The sequence below is a fragment of the Lepidochelys kempii genome, chromosome 6 (assembly GCF_965140265.1).
Source record: "Lepidochelys kempii isolate rLepKem1 chromosome 6, rLepKem1.hap2, whole genome shotgun sequence".
Taxonomy (NCBI): Eukaryota; Metazoa; Chordata; order Testudines; family Cheloniidae; genus Lepidochelys; species Lepidochelys kempii.
The window spans coordinates 29,925,557-29,943,200 of NC_133261.1; the positions used below are offsets into that span (position 1 = coordinate 29,925,557).

General features: G+C 44.0%; 1 protein-coding gene across 14 annotated transcripts in view; it reads left to right on the forward strand.

Annotated features, from left to right (window-relative positions):
* Positions 1–17,644, forward strand: part of LOC140912629 (serum amyloid A protein-like) — a 59,048-nt gene that overhangs the window by 40,277 nt on the left and 1,127 nt on the right. For 10 of the 14 annotated variants that reach the window (XM_073347315.1, XM_073347311.1, XM_073347312.1 and 7 more), the window contains one exon: positions 338–3,208. The exons of 1 other annotated variant lie outside the window; for it this stretch is intronic. In XM_073347315.1, coding sequence (XP_073203416.1) covers positions 338–398 — 61 coding nt within the window. In that variant the 3' untranslated portion in view covers positions 399–3,208. Of the gene's footprint in view, positions 1–337; positions 3,209–7,129; positions 7,249–7,825; positions 7,977–9,811; positions 9,951–10,696; positions 10,902–17,644 lie in introns of those variants that run through there. 3 more of the 14 variants (XM_073347323.1, XM_073347322.1, XM_073347321.1) reach the window with 3 other exon arrangements.

Sequence of the window (17,644 nt, forward strand, 5' to 3'; positions counted from 1 at the left end):
TTGAAATGGTCCTATTGCAATCTCTCTTACACCAATCCTGAGGGGTGGTTACAAGCAAGAGTGAAGGCCTGGAATCTAGGAAGCTTTAAATGCTAGCATTAAATACAAAATAAAATAAAAAAACCCTGGTATCTTCTATTTTCTATTTACGGTTTATCATTCATGCTGTCTATTCAGGTCAGTGAAAAATCTTTAAAGGCAGGGGCATGATAGGGCTCTCTCTGAAATGGAATAGTATTTTTCTCTACATCGGACAGTTTAAACTCTTTCAAAAAGCTAGTGTCCAGCAAATTAGGTAACTAATATGTTGGATTTTTTTTTTCTATTTTGTCTGTAGAGCCCTGATACAGTCCATGTTGGAAAGGTGTGACCGTTTTCTGTGGTCCCAGCAGGCATAGCAAATATTCCAGGAAACACTGAAACGAAGTTGTGTACTGTGCATCTTCTACATTAAATTGCCTCTTAAGTTTCATCATCTCTTAAAGAAACAAACTCTTGTCCATACAATAATGTATGCAGCCACACTGCATGAAAATAGCACCTGAATTGGGTTTTCTTCTACAACTCTTCCTAAATAGTTTAAAACGTGCTTCTAAAACTGGTTTTAGAAATTGTTAGGTTGAAATACTCCAATGTTTATGTTGAAATTAAGACCACAAGTGTCTAACAGATTTGGTTTTTTTACAATAGGATTAAAAGTGTTGAATGAACTTGGTAATAACTCTGCATGAATTAAAACAGTTGGTTAAAAGTACAGTCTTTTGAACATTAAATTATGTTTGAAAATAGTGTATTTTGACTTCAGCTGCTTTTCTGTGGGTTGGTTAAGACGTAAATTTCAAACAGATTAATTCTGTGTATACTGCCAGCATGAGCAGCCCCTGCTGGTAAATGTTAAGACTCACCCAAACTGTTTTCCCCTTCTGACATTCACTTATGCCAATAGCTGCAGTGAATCCATGCAAGAATGCAGATTTTTCCTTAATTGCATAGAATATCTATTCTTTTGATTTATTTCTTGGAATAGCTACATCTTTATCTTAAGAGCTATGTAAAATAATGTTATGGGGTATTCATTGCATAGTGTTGAAATATGCATTAAATCTTTGAAATACTCATTTATTAATAGAACACTGAAAAGAAGTGTAAACACAGCATTCGTAAATTGTATGAATCTGTCATGAGGTCATCTTCAGATAAATTACCACACAATGAACATATCTTTAGATGTCAATATTTCATAACTGATTTTTGATCTTTTTGGAAAAAATGATGAAACTGCATACTTCTTTTTATCTGAAATTGCCTTAAAAAAAGTATTTTAAAGGGAGGCTGTCAAGTTAAGAATCATATTTTTTAAAAACCTTTACCTCTGTTAAGATAAACATTGGATTATTAAAACTGAATATTTAAAACACCCAGTTTTACTTAATCATTTGCAAAAACTAGCTTTATACCTATTCTGTTTACTCTGTGAACTTCCTAGAGCTTAGATAGTGAAAACAGACAAGTGAGATTTACTTTTGGTTTTAGCTTATTTCAATTTAGAGCCTCATTTACTAGCACAATCCTATAATATTTAGGCAGTAGTCAAACCCCAAAGAACTAACTCCCTATAAAAAAATTTGTCATTTTTTCCCTCGTACACCAACATTTTGTGAGTAAATTTATTTGACAGTATCCCTTTGAAATAAGAGCCTTTATATGTTTTATATATATAGTTTTGTCTCCATGGTTTGCTGCATTCCAAATTAATGGTTTTGTTTTTATTTTATTTAAAATTTAATTATTTTTTGGTCAATGTGAATTTTATCTGTGAAGTTTGGTCTGATATATAAAACTACAGTTGGATGGGTAACCTCTTTGTCTCAATTGCTAGTACGAGTCACTCCCTTATGGTGGAGTGTTTCATAGCTCTTCTGGTGTGGGAATAAATGTCTACAGAAATAGGCCCAGTGGCAGGAATTTCAAACCTTAAGGTTCCTGTCTCTGAAAAGCCAACGAAACGTCCTCTTTCAACTTCAGTTTTTCCTGGGGTTGAGATTTTCAGCTGAAGTTGGGAAAACAGCACAAATGTGCCATCCTATACCTTCAGGCACACCATGTCTTATTTATCATAGGTGTAAAAAGGATTGGAAGTCAGGTACTCCTCTGTCGTCCTAACTTTGGTATTGATATGCCATGAGGCTTAGAACAAATCACTTTACCTTTCTGTGCCTGTTTCCCTACCTCTGCAATGAGAACACTTCTACCTCATGTGGGTGTTAGAATTAATTAGTTCAGTTTTATACAGCACTTCAAAGAAGTAAAGATCTATATAAGTTGAAGAATCATCTGTCTCAGGAAAATACATAACCAATGCTCTTTGTCAAAAGTCTAGTGAAATATTTTCAGTTTAGAGGATAAACAGCTGAAAGCTTTGTGTACATAATAACCTTTATTTTAAAATGCACAATTAACAATGCTGACTTTTACGATATATTACAAACTTTCTTTCAAAGAGCTTGTTTTTCCTTTTGCATAGCACTGTTCATATTAAACTTAAATATTGTTGTTGAACTGGTTATTGCACCTAAAATGAACTTGTATTCATAATTTCAACTAATTTTAAGAGATTTCAATAAAAAAGAAAAGTGTTTAGACTTAGTCTGAATTTCCTTATTTATACGTGAATAAGATGTGAAGGATACATGAACACATTGTGACTTCATCCTAGGAAATGCTGCAGTTGCACACCTGCAAGCATAAGAAAGGGAAGTCCGTCACCCAGATACGTTATGAGCCATTTAACACTTGTGTTTAACCTTTTTGGTGTGGAAGTGGAAAAAGGGATAAAGGGAATCTGAACGCAGACATCTTAGTTTTCTTAGGAATAGAGCTAACTCTAATAATGCAAGACTTTAAGGCAGGGCCTGGGCAAGTGGGAAGCGAGTGGGAAGACTGCAAGAGATGCTGTTTTGACCTTGTGTTAGATAAGAATGGAACGCAGACTGTAGCAGGAACTGCTGAAAAAAGTAAGATATCAGGAAGGAATATGTATAAACAAGACATGGCTGTTGATCGTTATTGTATGCAACAAAAGGTATAAATGCTTGCCCTAATTGTTTATCTGGCGGAGACCTGCCTAGGAAGGGGGAATCCCTGTCTGTGCACGCTCTCCCCCTTGCAATTGCTCGAGAATAAACTGTCTCTGACTTGTTACAAACAACCCAAGAGTGAAAACTGCGTTTTTCTTCTACATTGGCTAATACTTTGTGAAATCCTGTCACTTGGCTTACGAGTAAGATGGTCTGTATAGTGGGTTTTCGTGTCAAGACAAGAATCCAGATATGTTGGTCAAAAGAGGTGTAGTTTAAATAATACCGAAGTGAATTTACTTTTTTGTACATTGTTTCACAGAGGAAAAATATACAAAATAGCCCAACTGTCAAATATTGCAAGCATGAGGACAACACTTTATTTTGATGCTTAGCTGTCCTCTGCTGGACAAATTGAAAGGTCTTTCTTGATCGGTGACTGAAACTGTACCTTTCCTCATTAAATACCCTAATCATCTGTCTTACTGGAATGCCCAGGCTCACTTCCAAGTTTCCACAATAAGCCCAGCCTTTTGGATATCCTGTGAGTGAGGCGTAGTAGGTCTCAGTAGATAAGACAACTTCACTGAGAATCCATAGAAATGGGATCTACCAGTGAGTGCTGTGGCCTTGAATCTATTACTTCTCTGTGCCTCAGTTTCTCTATTTGTAAACTGAAGATACTTACCTGCCTATGTAAAATGCTTGGAGATTTGTAGATGAAAAAGACTATAGCCATTCAAGGGGTTCATGCACCTGTGGCTCGTGCATGTGGTCTCAGTGTCAGGTGTGTTCCCTGCACAAACACCTTTTAAAAAAACTCCAGTCAGAGCAATAAAGACTTGGCATTTCCTGACTTCAGTATGTTTCAATGTAAACGTTAAAATTGAACGTGCAGCCTTAACACTGTTTATGTGCATGTATGCATCGCTATATCGCCCTCAAATACTTTGTCCAACTTTTGGTAACACTGTATATTATGCCATTTTTTCTGATGGCCTTAGACACCTGTGTGACACTTATATCACTGTGTACAATCCGTAAGTCACAGATGCAGTTTGTGAAAATAGTTTATACACAAGATGTACAGCTAATAAGGCCAGGGCCCTACATCACTCTCTGCTCCTCCTACAAGATTGTAGAAATAATTGCATTCTTTGAGAGTGTTTTCAACGATGTGATTATGTACACTGCAATGCAAACAGCTGTGGAATCTGATTTTTGCCTGTGTAGGTTTAAGAACATTAGAAAGCTATGGCATTTAAGCTTTTAAAAGAAATCATATTCTGTAAGAACAACCCTAAATTTCACTGAATTATGCACATTACTGAATGGACAACTTTATACTCGGAATACATGAAGCTTTTAAGATTGAGGAATATTAAAGGGCTGTCTGCATGATATTGTAAATTCCCAGCACTCTGCTTCATACTGCTTGCACTTCTAACTGTGCAGGTCCTAAGGTAGTTGCCTGGCATGCTGCATGGCAAACTTAGCCACAGCAGCATACTCTTCCTTAAGAAATCCGTTAAAAAGGGCCAAAACATCAGACCAATCAGTGTTTAAAGATAAGGTGAGATGCTTAAACCCTCATGCCTGCCAAATACAAAGTATTGTTACAAGGAACTTCCTTTTTTCTTACCAAATGTTCACTCCAGTCATATTGCCCTTCAAGCTTTTTTGTTACAAAAGGACAAAATGTACAGAATCGATTTTCATTTCAAATTTTTTAAAAAATGTTTCTTTTTGGATGTAGACCAGGCCTGTAAAATTTCAGTCCAGAAGCTTGAGTGTTTTCAGAATGTTGAGTGAATGAAAAGAGGGCTAAAGGAAACATTTCGATAACCTTAAATACCGCTGTTAGGAGAGCTCCAGCTATACAACCCACCGCTACTTTAAATGATGATGTGCAATGTCTCTGGTAGGCAGATCATAGAGGGTCTGAAAAACTAATGCATTACAGCAAGGTTTTCAAAAAGATGGAGTCACATAATTTAGGAAACAAAGTGGCTCTCTCCTGCCCCTTGAAACCAGAATTATTTCCAATTCCAGGTATCAAAGGTGGAGATTTACCATAGTTCAGTTCATCTAGGGGAAAATGCAGTTGTAGTTCAGGGACTACTGAGCTTCTCAATCTCTGCAGCTTTGTTACTACAAGTAGTAAATGCTCTCCAGGATAACACGACCTAGGAGTTATCCTTCCCTTTTTTAAAGAACTAGTTGGAGTTTGTCTAGAAAAGTGTAGATGCTCATGGGAATAAAATGAGTAAGATTAAAATAAAATTACACGATTCAGCCTAACATGTCATTTTGCTGTCAAGGCTGTTACTGTTGAATGTAGACACTTCCAAAAGCTTCCAGGAAGCTCAAAACCAGATTGGTCAACAGAGCATTGAGCATGGACAATACAGCTACGGTCTGTTGTGTTTACAAGTCATAGCATGCTGTTGGGCTAGTGAGCGGGACTGATTTAGCACTGGTTTCACAACACTTTCCCAATCATGATGACTTTATTCAGATTACATTCCCATAAGAACCACACTGACCATTTACAAGATCTGCTGTTTAGTTTACAAACTTTAGAGGGCAAAGTCTGACCAGAACTAGCAGATATTTACCTGCATCTTTCCAGCTAGAATCAAAAGGAGTTTTACATATTATCGCCCATGCACTGATCTGAGAATGTAAACCGTATTTACTTCATTTAAATACAATTTTGATAGTTCAGATTGTTATTTATCAAAAATGAAAACACTTCACAAAGTACCCTGAATTCCAGATAGAGCTGATTATTCCAATCCACTGGTAATATTTTGAATTAAAAGATATTTTTATAACTCTTCATATAACTGCACCTAGCTTATGGCTTAGATCTTACCAACAGCTACACAATAAGTTAACCGCTATTCAGACAAATTAACCTCTCCCTTTTGAGGTCATAATGGTGGTAATCAAAGCTCGTTGATGTTGTTCAAAATTTTGACAAGTTTCCATCTAAATTTAAAAGGGAAAAAATGAAAATGTCTACAAAGATGACATCCCATTTCTGACCAGCTCTGGTCATTTGTTTTATTATTGATTTCTATTACCATAGCCTCTTGGAGCCCAAGTCATGGAGCAGGACCCATTGGCTAGGTACTGTACCAACAGTACAAAAAGATGGTTCATGCCCCTATAAGCTGATGGCAAAGGCTTCTCCAGCTACCTGTGGCATCTCTTGTGTGAACCCCTAATTACAATTACAGATGAGGATAAAACTGATTTGGTGTCTATCGTACATGCAAGATGATTACTTAAAACTTCGGCATAAAAATCTCACATAAAATATTTCACTCATTTCAGTCATTCCAAAAAATTAGAAGCAAGTCAGAAAAAGTGGCTGCCTGACTTCCAGTAAATGATGGACATTTCATCATATTAGGCACTGGTTAAGTAATTGATCGTTGGATAAATAGACAATACAGACCGTGACAAATTGAAATCAGGAAGGCTCAAGAAGAAATAAGGGAATTTACTGCAGTAAATTCCCAACAGAAGCAATGTTTGTTTGCATTCAACAAGCAAAGAATTGCCCAATTTGAATTTAGTCAGGTTTCTGTTAATTATTTCCCATTTGCTCTTTGAGATAAGGCTTCCTATAAATATAGTACCATTTTTCTTGTGAGAATCCATCAGAAAGGACTCCATTTTTCCGGGGCTTTGCAATACAGCAGTGGTAAGTTTCATTCCATATGGAAACTTCATATTTGTACCACTTTACCTTGTTGTGTATTCAATTTTTGTCTTAGAACTGGTGATTTTTATGATGTAAAAACTTAAGCGGAAACAAAAACTTCTATATTTACAAGTTATGTCCCAGCCCGGTGCTGTGATGGCAGAGGGCATTTCATTTTTCTGAGTTGAAATCATCACTTTTGGAACTCTTCTGAATTGTGTGTGACCCTGAAGATCCATGTACCTGTTCCAAAGCAGATATAAGAGAAATTTACATTATGTCTGGAGTCTTTAAAAGATTGACCAGTTTTCTGACGTATATTCTCCTTCTATTACAGCCTAAAGAAGTGAACTATGAAGTTCTACAACTGCATGTTGTTGTTGTCCCTGGTACTATGTGTCAGTGCCCAGAACTGGTTCACTGATGCTGGATCATTCATAAGGGATGCTTATCGAGGTATGCTTTTTACTAACTGTTTGTTCTTCATCAAAACTGTCCTCAGCATGGTGTACATATTAAAAAAATTCATAAAAGAATAAAAACCCCACAAAGCCAAGCTGAAGACAGGAGTTCTAGACCAATTTCTGATAAATAAGAAATTTACTCAGTTCTTCACAAAAAGATACATTAGAATTTTTTCATGATCCCTTAAAGTGATGCAGTTTTAGGTCCCTCATTGGGAGTCCAAGCACAAGGCTGCTGAACCAGAGCCAATCAGATGGCAGGTATGGGCCATAGATAGTACAAATTATGGATCATAACTAAACAGATATTTTCACCAGACAAGATTCACTTAACATTTAGCAAGATGTTTAACTGCAACCTGTGCACCCAGCTGACCATGTTGTGACTTTAACTTCTGCACTTTCCTGATGTGGATCTCAGTGGGTCTAGTAAAATCTGGAGGCATATTAATACATTTGAGAACTAATGGGTACCTTTTATATGTTTGTTCTTGGTTTTGTGAGAGGTGTATGCCAATTCTCAGTAAAGGAAATCTAATATACTGTAAATGTTGGTTGAATATTTTCAGAAGCTTTCCTTCCCCTTCCTGGAAATGTTTCTGGGGTCAGATAACTTGGGTCCTGATTCAGCACTACAGGAATGAGCATCTTCTGCAAGGTGCTGAACTTCCCTTATTCCTAAATCATGTTTCTAAATCATAGCTCTACTCCATTGTCCTGGTGAGTCTTAAAAGAGCACTGAGAGAAATTTGAGGGTTTCTTTGTCCCTAAAGAATTCCCCAAAGATATTACAACAGAGTTTTGTTGAGATTCCATGTTTTTATGAGATCCTTCTCAAGGGAACTCCCTTTCATTTCCTCTTCCAAAGATGTGACCTGGTGGAAGCTTCAGCTAATACAATAGCATAAATAGCTGCAAATCCATGTATCTCTAATGGGAGTCCTGGGTACCAAAGAAAGTTGGGCAATTTTTTTTGGCAAATATTAAATTAACCAAAAAATGCATTTCAGGGGGACACTGCAACTTTTGGCAAATTTTGGTCAAAAATAATTTCAAAACTGATAATTTTCACAGTGACCTGTTCTGACATTTTGCTGCAGAAATGTCTATTCAAATCAACCTGAACAATTTTTTTTTCATTCTGATGAGAAAAACTCTAACAAATCAGTTTTGGTTTGTAACTCAACAGTCTTTCTTTTTTGGATTTCTCAGATCTTCCACTGAACCAAAAAAATCAGATTTCAGAGGAACAGCCGTGTTAGTCTGTATTCGCAAAAAGAAAAGGAGTACTTGTGGCACCTTAGAGACTAACCAATTTATTTGAGCATAAGCTTTCGTGAGCTACAGCTCACTTCATCGGATGCATACTGTAGAAACTGCAGAAGACATTATATACACAGAGGCCATGAAACAATACCTCCTCCCACCCCACTCTCCTCGCTGGGAATAGCTTATCTAAAGTGACCACTCTCCCTACAATGTGCATGATAATCAAGGTGGGCCATTTTTGGGCAACAAAGCCCATTGCCAACTGTGCCCACATATCTCTTCAGGGGACACCATCACAGGGCCTAATAACATCAGCCACACTATTAGAGGCTCGTTCACCTGCACATCCACCAATGTGATATATGCCATCATGTGCCAGCAATGCCCCTCTGCCATTTACATTGGTCAAACTGGACAGTCTCTACGTAAAAGAATAAATGGACACAAATCAGATGTCAAGAATTATAACATTCATAAACCAGTCGGAGAACACTTCAATCTCTCTGGTCACGCAATTACAGACATGAAGGTCGTTATCTCAAAACAAAAAAACTTCAAATCCAGACTCCAGCGAGAAACTGCTGAATTGGAATTCATTTGCAAATTGGATACTATTAATTTAGGCTTAAATAGAGACTGGGAGTGGCTAAGTCATTATGCAAGGTAGCCTATTTCCCCTTGTTTTTTCCTACCCCCCCCCCCAAGACGTTCTGGTTAATCTTGGATTTATGCTGGAAATGGCCCACCTTGATTATCATACACATTGTAGGGAGAGTGGTCACTTTGGATGAACTATTACCAGCAGGAGAGTGAGTTTGTGTGTGTATGGGGGTGGGGGGTGAGAACCTGGATTTGTGCTGGAAATGGCCCAACTTGATTATCATACACATTGTAAGGAGAGTGATCACTTTAGATAAGCTATTACCAGCAGGAGAGTGGGGTGGGAGGGGGTATTGTTTCATGGTCTCTGTGTATATAATGTCTTCTGCAGTTTCCACAGTATGCATCCGATGAAGTGAGCTGTAGCTCACGAAAGCTTATGCTCAAATAAATTGGTTAGTCTCTAAGGTGCCACAAGTACTCCTTTTCTTTTTCAAAAAAATCAGAGTTTACTTAGCGATATATAGGAGCCTTTCTGCCTTCTCTAGAAGTACTATACTTGGAAGCCACAGTGGGGAAGTGAGAAGAATGGTGCTTGACGACTTCAGAGGACTGTGGGTGGAATAACCTCAAAGTGTTGTTTTTAAATTTTGCAGCGTCTCTATAATCCTTTCTCTCTTCTCCAGGCGCTGGGGATATGTGGCGTGCATACCGCGACATGAGGGAGGCGAATTATAAAAATTCAGATAAATATTTCCATGCTCGTGGGAATTATGATGCTGCCCAAAGAGGGCCCGGCGGTAAATGGGCAGCAAAAGTTATTAGGTAATGGATTCCACTTGGATTATGAGTTAAATGTCAATAAAGAGCTATGCAATCAAATAACTATGAAGTACATTGTAATTCATAACTAGTTATTGTCCTGTTCAAAGCGAGAACATTTTTATTTAACCTCTGAACTGGCTAAGTGTGAAGACCATGCCCATTCATGAGTTGTAAAGGTGATTTCTGAACTGATCTATTTAGATATATTCTGATATCAGATCTCATTACTTTGTGCCAGGAGGCTGATGTGTTCACCACAGGGCTTTTAAAACTTAAATAATTGCAGGACCTCACTTTAATCTTAAACTGATACATATTGCTCTGGGTATTTCATCCAAGAAAACTATGATCAATGGTTCATTTACAGTCCTCTAATGAGGATTGTTTTAAAATATTGCTGTTGAACGTGATGACTGTGATACAAAGGAGCTTATGAGGAGTGGGCAGAACTTAGTGGAGGCAAGTAATGGGAAAGCTTTTTAATTCACAACTGCTGGACTGATGCACTTCTGGGATGACCGATGCTACTCACAGACAGGCTAAGATTTGTGTCTGTGTGTGTGAGAGACAAGGTAGGCGAGCTAATGTATTTTATTAGAATAACTTCTGTTGGTGAGGTATTTGTGCGTGTCCTCAGTTTCATGGAAAAGTAGGGATTAAACTGGGGAAAAACTGAAAAGTAAATAATTTAGTTATTGAGATTTAATAATAAACTGTCTAAAATAATCTTTGTTTCCTCTTTCCAGTGATGCTAGGGAAGGTTGGCAGAGTGACGTTAGCGGCAGAGGAGCCGAAGACACACGTCAAGACCAGGAGGCAAATGCATGGGGCAGAAGTGGAGGAGACCCAAACCGCTACAGACCAGAGGGCCTTCCCTCGAAATACTAATGCAGCCTGTAATACTTTACAATGGTTCCATTTTTCTACCAGCTGTGCAAAACCACAATAAATAAAACCTTAAATTTCTGAAGCTCTCAGTGAATGAACAAACACCCTCAGCTACATTAGAAAGGATAAAAAGCAATATACATACAAACCTTCATGATTTGGGGCCAAAGGTAACCCTTAACTGCCCGGGATTTGGAAGATTCTTCCAGATTATTTAACGATTGTTCTTTACTTGATTTGTTGCGTATTCCTGTGAAGCAGCGGGCACTGGCCACTGTCACAGACAGGCTACTGGACTATTGTGATCCATTATGAAAATTCTCCTTTTTAGTGTTGTCCCCAGGGATCTGAGAGATGTTAATTGACTGGCCTAACATCACAGGGGAGTCTATAGCAGAGCTAGGAATGGAGTCCAGTTCTCTAACCATAAGACCATCCTACCTGGCTAATTAGTTGGGGGCATAAAAACCACCCTGCAAAGGTTTAGGTATCATGGCAAAAACAGAAATTTGTGGGGCAGGTCAGGAGGAAAGTTAACATTTTAAATGAAAAGATGAAAACACATTTTCTATGGGGCTGGGAGTCTGGGTCCACTTTAATAAGCAGTGATGGTGCTTAAGTTTTAAAAGTATATATTTATTGTTGTCAGGTGGGTAGAACCTCTGTTCTGTCTGAGGTCAGAGGAATCTTGGCTTTCAGAGTGGTAGCTGTGTTAGTCTGTGTCAGCAAAACCAACGAGGAGTACTTGTGGCACCTTCGAGACTAACACATTTATTTGGGCATAAGCTTTCGTGGGCTAAAACCTACTTCATCAGATGCATGGAGTGGAAAATACAGGAGGCAGGTATATACACAGTACATGCAAAGATGAGAGTTGCCTTACCAAATGCGGGGGGGGGTCAGTGCTAATGAGACAATTCAATTGAAGTGGAAGTGGGCTATTCTCAACAATAGAATACCAAGGGAGGAAAAATCACTTTTGTAGTGGTAATGAGGCCAAAGTAATCAGGGTGGCCCATTTCAAACAGTTGACAGGAAGGTGTAAGTAACAGTAGAGTGAACTTAGTACAGGGAAATTAGTTTTTGTAGTGACCCATCCCTTCTTCATGTCAGCCTAACAGTCCTGAGGAAGAGCTCTGTGCAGATCGGAAGCTTGTCTCTCTCCCCAACAGAAGTTGGTCCAAAAATAGACATTATTACCTCACCCACCTTGTGTGTCTAATATTCAGGGAGCAACACAGCTGCAACAACACTAATTACCCCTAGTCCCACTCTTGATCAAAAGATCAAAGAATTTAGCAGCATGCAGTGGGGGGTTCTTAGCATGACTTTGCTCAAATAATTTTTTAGGCCTTTCCTCAATTTTTATGGTAAAAGTGCATAGTCAATAGGCTTCAAATCTTACAATTTGTTGGAGGCAGGGGGTGCTGTGGGGTGGGTGAGGCGCTGTCTGTCTGTGGGAGGCAGGGCTGCAGGGGGGCGCTGTGGGGCGGCTGAGGCGCTGTCTGTCTGTGGGAGGCCGGGCTGCAGGGGGCGCTGTGGGGCGGCTGAGGCGCTGTCTGTCTGTGGGAGGCCGGGCTGCAGGGGGCGCTGTGGGGCGGCTGAGGCGCTGTCTGTCTGTGGGAGGCCGGGCTGCAGGCGGCGCTGTGGGGCGGCTGAGCCGCTGTCTGTCTGTGGGAGGCCAGACTGCAGGGGACGCTGTGGGGCGGCTGAGGCGCTGTCTGTCTGTGGGAGGCCGGGCTGCAGGGGGCGCTGTGGGGCGGCTGAGGCGCTGTCTGTCTGTGGGAGGCAGGGCTGCAGGCGGCGCTGTGGGGCGGCTGAGCCGCTGTCTGTCTGTGGGAGGCCGGGCTGCAGGGGGCGCTGTGGGGCGGCTGAGGCGCTGTCTGTCTGTGGGAGGCCGTGCTGCAGGGGGCGCTGTGGGGCGGCTGAGGCGCTGTCTGTTTGTGGGAGGCCGGGCTGCAGGGGGCGCTGTGGGGCGGCTGAGGCGCTGTCTGTCTGTGGGAGGCCGGGCTGCAGCGGGCGCTGTGGGGCGGCTGAGGCGCTGTCTGTCGGTGGGAAGCAGGGCTGCAGGGGGCGCTGTGGGGCGGGTGAGGCGCTGTCTGTCTGTGGGAGGCCGGGCTGCAGGGGGCGCTGTGGGGCGGCTGAGGCGCTGTCTGTCTGTGGGAGGCCGGGCTGCAGGGGGCACTGTGGGGCGGCTGAGGCGCTGTCTGTCTGTGGGAGGCCGGGCTGCAGGGGGCGCTGTGGGGCGGCTGAGGTGCTTTCTATCTCTCTCTGGCTGGCCGCGGGGCAGGGTTGTTGGGGTTGGGCCCAGCAGCCGCGCGGCGGAGAGCGCTGAGCCCCCCTGGCCGGGTGAGCCGCGTGCGGCGGGATCCGGCCCCTTGCGGGGCTGAGCAGCTGGGGCCGATGCAGGAGCCGCTCCCGTTCCCGCAGCGGCGTGAGGGGTCGAGCCCCCGGGGAGGGGAGGAGGGAGCGGGCCGCGACTTGCTCCGGGTACAGCCCACGTTGCGCCCCTGCCTTGCGAGGCATTGGTCGGAGTCGACTGCCCCGGCCCGGCCCTCCCAGACCAGCGGCTGCCTGGGCGGCCGGGGGAGCCGGTGCCCCGTGGAGTCTACGCGCTGTGGGCTCTGGGTACATGGCGGTGCGGGGGAGCCTGTTTCAATAATCCGCCGCCTCCGAGGGCCCCGAGACGACTGGCAGCTCTTTTTTTCTCCATCCAAGGGGTCTTCAGCGAGTTGTCTCCAAGCTGCACCTCTGCCTGCTCCGGACCTGGAAGCTGTTCTCTGCAACTGGGTCCGTTGTGGCCACCGAGGGCGTGGACCTTCTCGGGGTGCCCCTGCTACACAACCCCCACCTTCGTGTGCAGTGGCAGAGTCCCCCTCGGTGCGCTGGAGGCTGGTCCTGGCAGAAACCACCAGAATCAGACACTTCCTGGACTATGACAGCAGGCACTGGGTGGATCCCCGAGTGCCGGTCAGTGCAGGGGGCTCTCCATCCTTCAGATCCTGCACGTACTCCAGGAGGTGGGGGCATCCTTCTTGCCCACCTCTCAGATTTTCCGTGAGTGGGTCCTCTGGGAGAGTGCTCCCTGCTCACCCCTGACCCTCCGGACCTTTTCATCAGGCCCCTGACCTGTGAGTCCCTTGGCACCCTCCCGTTTATACTTCGACTTGGCTGTGTGCCCTGCAACTGGTTCGCTGCTGAACCACACCACAGGAACAACTATACACGTTCGTGCTCCACACATTTAATTTCCTCACCCTCGTGTCCCACCCCGATGCCAAGTGGCAGGACTGCTTACCACCTGTAGACAGTGAGGAACCCTGGTGGGCCAGACTCTTTTCCACCTCTGTCCAACATCCCACTGGGGATACCGGTTGGCGGCTCCTTCATGGAGCCAGGAGCACGGGGGTGTACCTGGCATGGTTCACCCCCATTCCTGACATCTACCCTTTTGTGGCATGAGGCAGAACCCAGCGCATGCTTATCTCGTATGTGCCAGGTTGCAGTCCCTATTCTGGCTCCTCCAGAACCTCCTGTTGTGGTTCTGGATGCACTTTTCCCCACCTCTCGTCATATAGTCACGCCCTTTCTGTGGCCTTATGAATGAGACCTCGTCATCAACCTCCTCCTGGTACTGGCAAAGTGTCCATTTACAACACCAGGATGAGGATGCTAGACAAGGGAGTACTCTGTTACTGTGGGGCCTATTTCCACTCCTCCCTGGTCTCACACATCCGGGCAGAGTTCCTCTGGGCAGCGTCTGCTGGCTCCTTAGGCAGCTTTTAGGAGCAATAGGTGCTGTCTGGGGTTCTCTGCTTGGTGTCGCCCTCTGGATCCCTAGTTCTGAACCTGTGGCCTCCTCTCCTGTCCCTGTTATTCCTTAGTTGTCCCAAGAATTCATTTGGATCCCGGGTCCAGTGGTCCCTTGCACAAGGCTGGGGGAAGGGCCTTTAGATGCGGGTGGGCTTGTGCAGCTGAGCAGCGAGTCCAGCTGGGGCTGATTCAGAAGCTGCTCCCATCCCCACAGCGGCGTGAGGAGCTGAGCCCCCAAGCAGGAGTGGAGGGAGCGGACTGCGCTTGCTCCGGGTGCCCCCCGCCACACACCATGCCTCTGCCTCGCCAGGCGATGGGCGGAGTCACTTGCCCCGGCCCGGCACTCCCAGACCCAGTGGCTGCCTGGGTAGGGTGGGGGAATCGGTACTTCTTGGGGGGTGTGTGCTGTAAGGCCTGTGTACCTGGGGTGGAGGAGCTGGTGCTCCTTATGGTGTGTGTGGTCTGGGTACATGGGACGGGGAAGCCTGTTCCCCGTGGGTCGTGTGTGCTGTGGAGTCTAGGTACATGGGTGGAGGTCAGGGGAGCCGGTGCCCTGTACAGGGGGTGTCCAGGTGGGGTAGGGACCTGGGTTTAGAGAGAGTAGATGGGATGGAAGGAGGAATCAGTGCTATGTGGGATAAGGAGTTCATGCTGTGGTGGGGAAGGGGACACAGGTTGTGGCTGTGGGGGACCCTCCCATGGTTTGGTGGGGACAGGGATGCTGCTGGCTCTTGCCTGGAGTCACTGCCTGGTCATCTCTGTTTCTAGAGAATCAGGATTGCTGGAAAGATCTTGCTGGATTTCTGAAAAATGGACCGGAATCCTTCGCCCCCTTCTAGTGATGCTGAGGACAAGGAGGCTGCAGGGGATTCCATTGCGAACACAGTTTACAGAAAGAATTGGCTGTTCAGTGACCTTACAAAACTGATTGACGTGCATGATTGGTCCAGATCTAATGCATCCGAGGATGCTGAGGGAATTGGCTGATGTGATTGCAGAGCCATTGCCCGTTATTTTTGAAAACTCATGGCGATCGGGGGAGGTCCCGGATGATTGGAAAAAGGCAAATATGGTACCCATCTTTAAAAAAGGGAAGAAGGAGAACCTGAGGAACTACAGCCTCACCTCAGTCCCTGGAAAACTCATGGAGTAGATCTTCAAGGAAACCATTTTGAAGCACTTGGAGGAGAGGAAAGTGATCAGGAACAGTCAACATTGATTCACTAAGGGCAAGTCATGCCTGACCAACCTGATTGCCTTCTATGATGAGATAACTGGCTCTGTGGATATTGGGAAAGCAGTGGACATGATATATCTTGACTTTAGCAAAGCTTTTGATAACGGTCTCCCACAGTATTCTTCCCAGCAAGTTAAAGAAGTATGGATTGGATAAATGGACTATAAGGTAGATAGAAAGCTGACTAGATTGTCGGGCTCAACGGGTAGTGATCAATGGCTCGATGTCTAGTTGGCAGCCGGTATCAAGTGGAGTGCCCCAGGGCTGGTTTTGTTCAACATCTTTATTAATGATCTGGATGATGGGATGGATTGCACCCTCAGCAAATTCGCAGATGACAGCTGGGGGAGAGGTAGATATGCTGGAGGATAGGGATAGGGTCGAGAGTGACCTAGACAAATTGGAGGATTGGGCCAAAAGAAATCTCATGAGGTTCAACAAGGACAAGTGCAGAGTTCTTCACTTAGGATGGAAGAATCCCATGCACCGCTACAAGCTGGGGACCGACTGGCTAAGCAGGAGTTCTGCAGAAAAGGACCTGGGGATTACAGTGGATGAGAAGCTGGATATGATTCAGTAGTGTGCCTTTGTTGCCAAGAAGGCTAAAGGCATATTGGGCTGCATTAGTAGGAACACTGTCAGCAGATTGAGGGAAGTGATTATTCCCCTCTATTCGGCAGTGGTGAGGCTACACCTGGAGTATTGAGTCCAGTTTTCAGCCCCCCACTCCAGAAAGGATGTGGACAAATTGGAGAGAGTCCAGCAAAGGGCAATGAATATGATCAGTGGGCTGGAGCACATGACTTACGAGGAGAGGCTGAGGGAACTGGGATTGTTTAGTCTGCAGAAGAGAAGAGTGAGGAGGGATTTGATAGCAGCCTTCAAGTACCGGAAGTGGGGTTCCAAAGAGGATGGAGCTTGGCTGTTCTCAGTGGTGTCAGATGACAGAACAAGGAGCAATGGTCTCAAGTTGCAGTGGGGGAGGTCTAGGTTTGCTATTAGGATACACTATTTCATTAGGAGGGTGGTGAAGCACTGGAATGGGTTACCTAGGAAGATGGTGGAATCTCCATCCTTAGAGGTTTTTAAGGCCCAGCTTGACAAAGCCCTGGCTGGGATGATTTAGTTGGTGTTGGTCCTGCTTCGAGCAAGGGACTAGATGACCTCCTGAAGTCTCTTCCAACCCTAATATTCTATGATAGGTATCATTTATCTGTCTCAGAAGATGTGCTGCAGACACTCTTAGGTACTGAGCTCTTTCTATGTTAACAGTTCGCCTGCAGGTTAAATAATGGGTGTTGTAACATGGAGAGAAAGTGACCTCCTCATTGAGTGACCTGCAATATGATTGTTCACTATGAATGCCTTAGTGGGGTCAATACAAGGGAGGATGAAGAGCTGTTTTAGCTAAAGGACAACTTTGGTGCAATAATAAATGGATCAGAGGGATGGGAACAGCATCCCAGTAGGAGTTGTGGGGGCAACCAACTCAATGAGTTTTAAGAAAGCGCTGGAGAAATTTATGCGTGTAATTGTATGACAGCGTTGATTGTGATGTAGGGAGTTAAGGCTTGAGAGCCCTTGGGTTCACTTCTGGTTTATGTCTTATGTTCCTAAAAGCTCATGCTTCAGGGTTTTAGTCAGCCACTGGCAGGGGATCGGAAAGGGATTTCCTGCCAGCCGCTGCCCCCTCATGTATTCTGGGAGTGTTTTTTTTTTATTATTACCTTCCTCTGAAGCCTCAGGGATAACCAGG